Here is an 11,516-nt window from a genome sequence, read left to right as displayed (position 1 = left end):
TCACCCTGTAGAAGCTTCCTTTGTACACCTTTGTGTTCACAGCCCCCTTTTTCCCCATGAAGGGACGCATCCCTAAATAATATATCCAGTGCTAGTTTTGCCTGTTTTGGAACATTATATACAAGGAATCAACTTTGGGAATTACTTTTTTTGTAAAACACGTTTCTTTCCATTTTGTTTATTTTTTGAGTATTAATTGACGTACATAATATTAATTTCAGGTGTATAACATAATGATTCAATATTTGTATATATTGCAAAATGATCGCCACATTAAATCTAGTTAAACATCTGTCTCCATACATAGTTACATAATTTTTTTCTTGCGATGAGAACTTTTAAGATCTACTGTCTTAGCAACTTTCAAGTATGCAATACAGCGTTATAATTCTAGCTGTCACACTGTACATTTCATCCCTATGACTTATTTTATAACTGGAAGTTGATACCTTTTGCCTTCCTTCACCTATTATAGCTTGTCATTGCTGTGTATTATTCTATTGTGTGAATATATGGCACAACATTATCCATTCTATATTGATTTGGATTGTTTTCAATTTATATCTATTATGAACATATTATAATCTATCAATTATGCTGCTATGAATAATCTTATATCTGTATCATGGCGCATGCATTTGTATAGGGTATATACTGTGGAGTAGATTTAGGGTATTGGAGAGTATGTAGATCTTCATGTTTACCAGATAATGTCAAACTGTCTTCTTAAGTAGTTGTATCAATTTACACTGGCACCAATAGTGTATAATAGAGTAACTTTGCTCATTATCAGCACTTGATATTGTCAGACTTTTAAATTTTTGCTAAACTGTTGGTGTGCATAATGATTTCTCATCTTGGTTTTAATTAGCATTTCCCTGATTACTAATGGAGTTAATATGATTTTGGTTAGTTGGATTTCCTTTTTTGTTAGTACCAGTTTAAGTCTTTTGTCCATTATTAAATAGAGTTGTCTGTTTTTTTCTTACTGATTTCTAGGAATTCTCTATATATTTTGGTTTCAAGTCTTTTGCCAGTTACGTGTATCACAAATACTTTTTTCCACCTACTCTGTGGCTTGTGTTTTTAACATCCTTAATAGTGTCTTTTAATGAATGAAAGTTCTTAAATATAATAAAGTCCAATTTATCAGTAGTTTCTTTTACAGTTAGTGTTTTCTTTCCTGTTTAAGAAATCCTTGCCTTCTGGGAATTTGAGTTTTGGTTGCCCTGAATCTATAAATCAGTTTGAGAGGAATCGACTATCTTAAAATATTGATGTGATCCGTGATCATGGAGTATTTGTCTATTTATATTTTAATGTATACAAATAAAGTTTTATAATTTTCTCACAAAATCTTGCACATTTTTTGTTACATGTATTCCTAGGTACTTCATATTTTGGGATGCAGAATTTAATTTTCTAATTATCTGCTGCTGATACTTAAAAGTATCATTATTTTCATGTATTGACCTAATATCTAGCAATCTTGCTAAAATCTTTCATTCATTTTAATAATTTATTTGAAGGTATAAAATTCTTCTACCTGCATAATCATATTATCTGAGAATAATGATACTTTTATTTCTTTCTTTCCAGTCCTTATTCCTTTTCATTCTTTTTTCTTGCCTTACTGTACTAGCTAGAATCTTTAGTGTTATCTCAAATAGCAGACATACTTGTCCTATTATTGATATTGGAGAGAAAGTATTCAGCAATTTGCTATTAAATATATGAGGTTTTTGTTTTTAATGACACCCTTTATCAGATTAATAAAGTTTTCTTTTATTCCTCCTTTGGGAAGAGTTTTTATTAGGAACTAAAGTTTTACAAAATGTTTTTTCTATAGCCATTGAGATTATGAAATAATTTAGAACTTTAATCTGTTAATGTGAGAATTTCATTGATTAATATTTCTGTTAAACCAATCTTGCATTCCTGAGATGAATCTAACTCGTTTATGGTTATTCTTTCTAAATATTACTAGATTACATTTGACAAAATTTTCTTTAAGGTTTTTACAGCTGTGTTTATGAGTAAGATTAATTGTGATTTTTCTTGTTTGTATTATCTTTATCAGAGTATAATATCAATGTGTTATACTATGTAAAACAGAGTATAATATCAATGTGTTATACTATGTATTCTTTTACATAGTTATGATTATAACTATGTAAAAAATGTATATGAATAAAAAATACTGCAAGGAAATATAACCAGTATTAGCCAAACCCTTTCATTATTGCCCCCTAACAAGACTTTTCAGATAATTTTTCCTAATCACGCTCTCATGAAAATTCAGTACTACAGATATGATGTATTTCAGTCTGTGTACTGTAGGCAATTTGTTTTAAACATAAAAAGAGTAAGATTTTTTTGCTCCTTCCCCCCGCCCCCACTAACAAATTTTTGCTACCTTGGGAGTGATTTTGTCTCATTGAGAATGCATTGTCTAGCCTCAAAAATGGTTTGGACAGTACTCTCTCTTTTTCTAAGTGGTTGCTTTTTCTATTTAAATGACATTTTTTTCATGAAGACTGAATAATATATGAAAGTATTTTGTTTGAATATATTAAAATGTATATATTCACGCTGTAAAAATTATCAAATTATACATAAAAGTACAAGCACATCACAAACATTTGGGAAGGAAAAAAATCAATTACTCATTTAATGCAATGGCTGATTTTTAGTGAATATATCAAATTTATATTATATATATTATATTATATATATGTTATATATTCTTTGAAAAATTACCTTGGGGTAGTATATACTTCTTTCCAAGTATGTTTGGAGCTCCTCTTTTGGAGAGTCCTTTAAAATGTAAACCATATTATTTTAAATATACTCAATTTTCATGGAATTTAATTTTTTGATCTGGGAAAATGTTATTAAGAGCTAAATCTGGTGAATGAAGTATATACTGGGAATTTAACCATGGGAAGTAACCCAGATAAGAAAAAAATACACATATGGGTGAAACTGTGTATCACAGTATTATTTTTAATTGCAAAAATTGGAAACTACCAAATGTTTAAATGATTATATAAATTATGTTATGCCCACTCTGGAACATTATACAGCCTTTAAAAATTATCATTACAAAATCTGTACAACAATGTGGAAACGTGTTTCTCATATAATGTTAAGTGAAAAAGCCTGACAGGTACTTATATATAGATTACGATTATAACTATGTAAAAAATGTATATGAATAAAAAATACTGCAAGGAAATATACCAGTGTACTAAAAGTGGTTTTGCTATATAGATGGTAATTTGCTTATTTTCTTGTCTTTTAGAAAAATTTGTAAAATTAATACATATTTTGGGGATCAAAAGCAAAATATAATTGAGACTGAATTTCTTCCTTAGCTTTTAAATTATTTTTAAAATAATTGCAGAAAAGGAACTCTAAAATAGTTTGATCCCTGTTCAATGTGTTCATATCTTGAAATTAAATGAAATACTTTATGTGAAAGCATTTTACAAACTGTATTTAATGTTCCATATAAATGAGGAATTTTTTTTGCCAAATGATATTCATTTTGATGGTTAAATTTCTATTTTTTAAATAATCATAACTATAATCTTTTAAATAGATTGAATCATATGAAATTATATATTTATAAGTCAGAAATAATCAAATATCACCAATTTTATATGGTTCAACCTAATAAAATAAATGCACATAAATGAAATACTCTGCTACTTTTCTTTATTGGATTTCAAACACTTACAGGAAATAGTGCAATGATATAAAAGTATGTTTACTTTTTATTTTATGACGACTATGTTTTATTTCAGTCTCACGATGAAGACCTGGAAAAAGATAAAACATCACAAAACTGCCTTCAGAGAGATGTGGAACAAGTAGTAAAGAGGTTAGGGATGGCCCATGAAGAGATTCAAAGACTCACTGATGAATTACAAAGAAAGGAGAAAGAACAGAGTAAATTAGGTAAGCTGTGATTACAGATGAATGTTTCTGACTATTTGTTCTGACTATTTTCTCAGAGTATAACATTGAAAAAAAATAATCTTTTAAGAAACACATAAAAGTCTCACAAATAGCCTTATTTTCTTCAGTGTCCAGAAATTTTTATTGAAGCATAAGCAAAATATACCCACCAAAAAGCAAAATATACCCACCAAAAATTTCAGTGTCCAGAAATTTTTATTGAAGCATAAGCAAAATATACCCACACAACTCCTAAATATACACTACCCAGCAAGAAAGCAAAATATACCCACACAACTCCTAAATATACACTACCCAGCAAGAAATTCCCAGCACCCCAGAAGTCCCCTTCATTCCTTCTCCCTATGTCTACACCCTTTCTCCTTTCCAAAAATAACCACTATCCTGACTTTCAACATTATTCCTGAGTTTTGACTACAGGCAGTATGCATTCTTTAGTTTATTTCTCTTCTTCAACTTTATGTTTGTGAGATTCAGTCATGTTGTTGCCTGTAACAACAGTAGGTTGGTTCACTTTTGCCGTTTGTAAATTATTCCATTGAATAAACATACTATATTTTATTCTTTATACTGTTGACAGACATTTATGTTGTTTCCAGGTGTGGTCTATTATGAATCGTGCTGCTGTGGATATTCTTGTACTTATTTACATATTTCTGACTGTGATATACCTAAGGGTAGAATTATTGGATCAAAGGGTTCTGACTACGTTTTACTTTGGTAGGTTACTGCCATATTGTTTTTCAAATAGTTGTATTAATTTAAGCTCTCAGTTGTATATGAGATTTTGTTTGCTCCACATTCTTTGTCAGTACTTGGTATTGTCAGTCTTATTAACTTTACCCTTTTGGGTGAGTGTGTAGTGGTATTTAATTGTGGTTTTTATTTGTATTTCCCTGATGGCTAAAGAAGTTGAAAACCCTTCCATATGTTTGCTGTTGTTGCTCATTTGGAGATACTATTCTGTGAAGTTCCTGCTCAATCTCATTTTTGTTTTCTATTGGTTTGCATGTTTATGTTTTATTAATTTATAGGGGCCGTTTCTATATTTTGGATGTGAGCATTGCATTGGTTATAATGTGATGTTGGTTTTTTTTGACATAGAAACACTAATATATATCAAGTCAGGTTTAACAGAGTTATTCTTTATAGCTTCTAGGTTTTCATGTGTAAAGCCTTTTCTACATCACTACAACATTATTGAAAATATTCACTGCTGGTTTATTTTAGTGCTTTTATGATTTATTGTTTATATTTCAATCTTTGCTTTATCTATAATTTATTTTAGTATAAAGTTTAAAAATGTTTAAATAAGTATTATTTGATACACATTATGTTTATATGTATAAAATAATAATGATTCTGCCAATCATTAAAAACAAAAAATATCAGGAGGTTTGAGATTTTGTTAAGAATGCATTTTAAACAGTGAATACAAATAAAATTTTTAGAAAGTAGAATTATTCTATATCCTAATTGGGTTGGTGGGTACACAATTGTATATATTTCTCAAAATTCATCAAACCATACATTTAAAAGGGTGAATTTTACTATATGCAAATTATACCTCAGTAAACCCAGATTTTTAAAAAAGAAATTTGGCTATATGAGTATGATGAGAAGCAGTCTTTGCTGCTTTCAATAAAGAAGGAGAAAGGAAAAGCAGGACACCTATTACATAGTTACATTTGGACATAACAGAACACAATCACATGGCACTCTCTTCCATCAGCAGTTGGTTGGTCTAGTAGATCCTAAGTTATTCACTGAAAGCTGTCTCCACAGTGAGTAAACTGGGGACTGTTGGGAAGCTGAATTTGCAAGTCCTTTTAAACTATCATATGCAATATCAATGTGTACTCTATGTGTAACTTCTTGAGTCATCAATTTATAGCCAGAATTAATTTCTAGGTATATGTTTTTCATGACAGTGTTTCCCAAGTATTAGCCTACTTCTTTCAACCAACTGACTCTTTTAAATGAAGGGGGCTTTATTTTAGTTAATTCTCTAGTTCTATCTATATCACATCCAAAAATCTGGATGGAATGAAAAGTTTTGGAAACAATAAAACTTTTTCAAGAATAAAAATAATTTATGTTAAATATTTATTATTCAATAAATAAATTGTAAGAAAAAGAGGAATTTTAAAAGTTTTAAAGGATTTATTAACCAAATATAATGTGTGGCCTTTACTAGATTTTGTTTTAAACAAATTTATGAATCATTGGAAGTTTGAATACTTATTGGATATTTATTGTTAAATTTCCTTAACCATACATAATGACACTGAGCTTATATTTAAAATGAGTCTTTGTCTTTTAAAGATAGATAGTTAAATATTTAAAGATGAGTGATATGATGTCTGGGATTTACTTCAAAATAATACAGCCCCCTACCTCACACTTACATAAAAATTAACTCAAAATGGACCACGGAGCTAAATGCAAGACTTACACCTATAAAACTGTTAGAAGATAACTTAGGAGTAAATCTTCATGCCTTTGGGTTAGGCAATGATATATGTTAGCTACAACACCAAAAGCAAAAGGGATGAGAGAAAAACTAATAAATTGGACTTAAAATCAAAAACTTCTGTATTTTTAAGAAAGTGAAGACAGTCCATGAACTGGGAGAAAATATTTATAAATCATATATTTGATATAGGACTTATATCCAGAATATGTAAAGAATTCTTGTGTATTTTGTGTTATTATAAGAATCATTTTATATTATTATAAAAAGACTGCCCAATTTAAAAATGAACAAAATATTTGAGTAGACATTTCTTTGGAGAAGATATATGAATGGCCAATAGGCACAAGAAAAGATGCTCAATATCATTAGTCATTAGGTGAGTGAAAGTTAAAACTATAATGAGATTCTACTTTACACCCACTACTATTACCACTTGACATTCATGGCTATAATAAAGAAGATAATAACAAGGTTGGCAAGGATGTGGAGAAATTGGAACCCTTATAACTAGCTGATGGGAATGTAAAATGGTGAAGATTCTTCAGAAAACAATTTCTCAAAGATATTTAATGTATGACCCAACAGTTCCACTTCTAAGTATCTACCCATGAGAAGTAAAAACATATGCCCACAAAAAGACTAGTGTGTGTATATTCAGAGCACTATCATTTATAATAGCCAAAAGGTAGGAACAACCCTAAAGTCTCAGTTGGTGAGTGGTTAAACAAAATCTGGTATATCCATTCTGTGGAGGAAATAGTTAACATAGAAGACCTGACACTGCTATCTTTAGAAAGTCCTGCTTATAAGGTTAGCCTTTGGCTAGCATCTGGGAACTTGGATTACAGAAACATTCCCACCATACCCTAACTTATAATAGTGGTTCACCGTGCCTAAGCTGTTTATACAAACAATGTGGTTTTTGCTGAAAACCTGGTTTCCTTCTGAGAGCCTGGAATTTTGGTATGTCCTAGGCAGAAGATGGTGTACATGTGACCAGCCCCCATTAAAAACTTTGGGCACTGAATCTATAATGAACTTCTCTTGCAGACAACATTTCACATGTATTGTCAATTTGTTGCTAGAGAAATTAAGCACATTCTGTGTGATCCACTGGGAGAAGTCTCTTGGAAGTTTGTGCCTGATTTCTTCTGGATATTGCCACATGTTAGGAATGACCGCTTATAAGATTCATGGTAGTCTCTTACATCTGGGAGTTTCCTCATCTTGACAGTATAGGAAGACCACCAGCCATATCACTGGTAATGAGTAGACCACAAGAGGCAAAATAATAAAAATTTGATTAAAGAACTCAAATCCAATTGACTCCAATGCTCCATGTTCTTTCCCTATACCATTCTGACATCCTCATACAATTATTGACTAGTAATAATTTGGTACTAGTAATAATAGTACCAAAACCTATTTCCTGAAATTTTGCTATTTAGATATTTCTAGCAGCTACTGATAAAATTTTAAATATTCTTAATTGCAGGAATTAATTTTAAATATTTCTGGGTGTAATTTCTTTTTACTAAACTGGTAGTACTGTGCTTTAAAACTTCTGTTTTTTGTAGTGGTCCGAACTATTCAGCATAGAATCTGGTTAGGGAAACAGAAAGATTACAAGAAAGATTACAAGGTTAGATGATCAGAGATAGGGATAAATGTAGGGTACAGTAGGAACACTAAGAGGGAAATCTGGAAGAGCTTTCTGGAGAAGGTGACATTTATATAGAAATTCAAAGGATAGGCATCAGAAAGAAAATTTTCCAAAAATAGAGTCATTTTAAATTTGATTATTACAGTAGTCATTTACTCCTTATTCAAATATTTTTTTCTTTTAGATTCTGCACTTAAGAAGGCTCAACTAGAAATTGAAGAATTGAAAGAAAATTTGACAAAGCTGAGAGAAAATGGTGAGTCATTTTAGCAGATATAATATTTAATAATACATTAAACAATCATATAACATTAAATGATGTTTTAAAATAATATTATTTAACAATTATAATAATAGTACTTTTAGAGCTATTATGATTTCTATTACTATTACTATTACTACCACTTGTTGCTCACTAAGTAACAGGTACTCTGCCAGGCATTTTACATACATTAGCTCTAATCACAATAATTTCAAATAGTGAGTATTATTATTACAATTACATAGATAAAGAAACAGTCATGGCAAGGTTAAGTGAATTAGCCACTAGCTACACTAAGTACTAGAGCTTGTATGTGAACTCATATATGTCTAATCTAAAACCTGTGGCCAACACAAATAATACATGTTTTACTGGAACAGCTGAAGTCAACACACTTTATAATGCATTTGACCACACCTCACATCTATTTGTTTCTCGGAGAAGCCAATAGATTTAGAATTGTTGTTGTTTTGTTTATTTTGCCCTTATTTTGCTTTGTAAAAATGCTACCAGCTATAATTAATATAATGAAATTTGAGTGTTGTAATGGTAACAACTACGAAAATTTTAAATATGCTTACTAGTTTTAAATAATTCTAAAACTAGTCTTCCCCTATGATATTATGATTTAAAATAGGAAATGTATATTTCATCAATGTCCACATTTCCAGCACAGGAGCTGCTAAACCTTTGCCATTTTCTAAGCAACGAGAAGGATAAAGGCATCTTTTGTTATGTTAATGAGGACTTTTGGAGAGATCTTAGGTAGTCAAAGGTTGGAAAGTGGTTACTAGGGGAGTCAACCAAATGTGTGATTAGAAAGTTGGAACTTTAGGTCCACGCCCCCTGCCCTCATCCACTCCTCTTTTCACCCCCAAACTTTCCCCTCATCTACTGAAAAAGCAGAGGGGTTGGAAATTGAGTTCAATCACCAATGGCCAATGATTTAGTCAGTTGTACCTATGTTATGAAGCCTCCACAAAAACCCAAAAGAGAAGGGTTCGGAGAGCTTCTAGGTTGGTGAACATGTAGAGATTTGGGGAGAGTGGTGCTCTCAGGGAGAGCGTGGAAGTTCTGCACCCCTTTCCCCATATCTTGCCCCTATGCATCTCTTCCATTCGGCTATTCCTGAATTATATCCTTTTATAATATACCAATTATCTAGTAACTGGGACTTGTGGTTCTGAGTCCTTAACCTGTGGAATCTGATACTATTTCTGGGTAGATAGTATCAGAATTGAGTTGAATTATAGAGCACCCAGCTGGTATCTGAGAATTGATTAGATATGTGGGGGTAAACTCACACACATTGTAATTGTTAATCCTCCTTTTAAAAAATATATGAATGCAATTCTAAAATAAACACTGCTTTCTTTGTAATTGATAGAGCAAGTAAACGAAATCAGTAAGGATATAAAAAACCGAATAACACTGCCAACCAACATAACCTAATTGATAATTACAGAAAAACACCAGAATATTATATTCTTTTCAACTACAGATGGAACTTTCAGAAAGAAGGACCATCCTGGGTCATAAAGCAAATTTATGCAGAAGAACCGAAATACAGATTATGTTCTCTGACCATAATAGAATTAAACTAAAAAGGAATAACAAAAGTATGTTTAGAATGTCTCAAAATATTTGGAAATTAAACAAGATACTTCTAAATTGCAAAGCCTTTGGAGAAAAAATTAATAGGGATTATAGAAAATATTTTATGAATTAATTTGAATGAAAATGAAAACACAATATTGATATTTGTGGGATGCAACTAAGTTAGTGCTTAGAGAGAATTTTATGCCATTCTGTGCTTATACCAGAAATCAAGAAAAAGGACTCAAGAATCTAAGCTTCTACCTTAAACACCGAGAATGAAAGCAGATTAAATCCAAAGCAAGCAAAAAGGAGATAATAAAAAAATATATAGAAGTCAAAAAAATTAAAAACAGAACATTAAGAGTAAATTAGTGGAACCAAAAGCTGGTTCTTTGCAAGGGTCAGTAACATTGGTAAACTTCCAACTAGATTGTTCACGAAAAAATAAGAGAAGACACAAATTACCAATATAAGAAATGATAGAGAACATTTCTACAGATCAGAAGGATAATAAGGGAATATTTTGAACAACTTTATCACAATAAATTTGATGACATGGATGAGATGGATTCATACCTTGAAAGGCACAAACTACCAAATCTCACTCAAGGAGAAATAGATAACCCTAAGTCTACCAAGGGATTGAATTTTTAGTTAAAAATCTTTTCATAAAGAAAACTCTAGGCTCAGATGGCTTCACTGGTGAATTCTAAAACACTTTTAAGAAATAAATAATACTGATTTTACATAAACTCTTCCAGAAAATTGAAGAAGAGAGAATACTTCCCAAATGATTTTGGTGACCTGTTTAAAATAGTCCATATTCAACTGTATTTTTAAGATTTGTGAAAATTAAATATACCAATAACATCCAGTATGGAGAAAGGGTCAGTGTCATTGTTTTATTCAATGTCATTTTGTTTTAATATTGATGAGGAAAAAAATAATGACTCCAGCCAGAGACACCATCTGTGTGGAGTTTGCACGTTCTCCCATATCTGCATGAGTTTTTCCTGGGTACTCCAGTTTCCTCCCACACCACAAAGATGTGCAGTGAGATGAATTAGCATGTCTAAACTGCCCTAGTCTGAGCGAGTGTGGGTGTGTGTGTGAGTGGTGCTGCAATTGAAGGGCATCCTGTCCAGGGTGGGTTCCTGCTTTGCGCCCTGAGTAGCGGTGACTGGCACAGACCACCCTCAACCCTAAACTTGAATAAGCAGGTTGGAAAAGAATCATATTGTTTTTATTAATCTTTCTTAAATGTATATACAATTCACATTTATTTCAGTGTTTAATGTTAAAAACATTTTGGGTCTTTATTTAGAAGTTTGGTGATGTTTTTGTGACCGGAAATATGCCATAGGAACTTCACTCTTGTTTATGTCAATTATCCTATGGTAAAATTGGCTTCATGATATATTGTTTCACTTAAAGTCACATTTTCCAAGAACCTATCAATGATGTCAAGTTAGGACTTTCTGTACAACCTTTTTGAAGAATAATTTGGCAGTGTCTATTAAATTTTTTAAATG

At 31.0% G+C, this 11,516-nt stretch overlaps 1 protein-coding gene across 1 annotated transcript in view; it reads left to right on the top strand.

Moving 5' to 3' along the window:
• CCDC30 (coiled-coil domain containing 30) overlaps positions 1–11,516 on the top strand; it is a 113,863-nt gene that overhangs the window by 11,892 nt on the left and 90,455 nt on the right. Inside the window, exons 4-5 of the mRNA XM_011377981.2 lie at positions 3,810–3,963; positions 8,308–8,379. Coding sequence (XP_011376283.2) covers positions 3,810–3,963; positions 8,308–8,379 — 226 coding nt within the window. The remainder of the gene's footprint in view (positions 1–3,809; positions 3,964–8,307; positions 8,380–11,516) is intronic.

This window comes from Pteropus vampyrus, unplaced genomic scaffold, assembly GCF_000151845.1.
Source record: "Pteropus vampyrus isolate Shadow unplaced genomic scaffold, Pvam_2.0 Scaffold326, whole genome shotgun sequence".
Lineage (NCBI taxonomy): Eukaryota > Metazoa > Chordata > Mammalia > Chiroptera > Pteropodidae > Pteropus > Pteropus vampyrus.
Note: the sequence above shows the minus strand (reverse complement) of the source record. Positions and strands in the feature narration are given on the sequence as shown.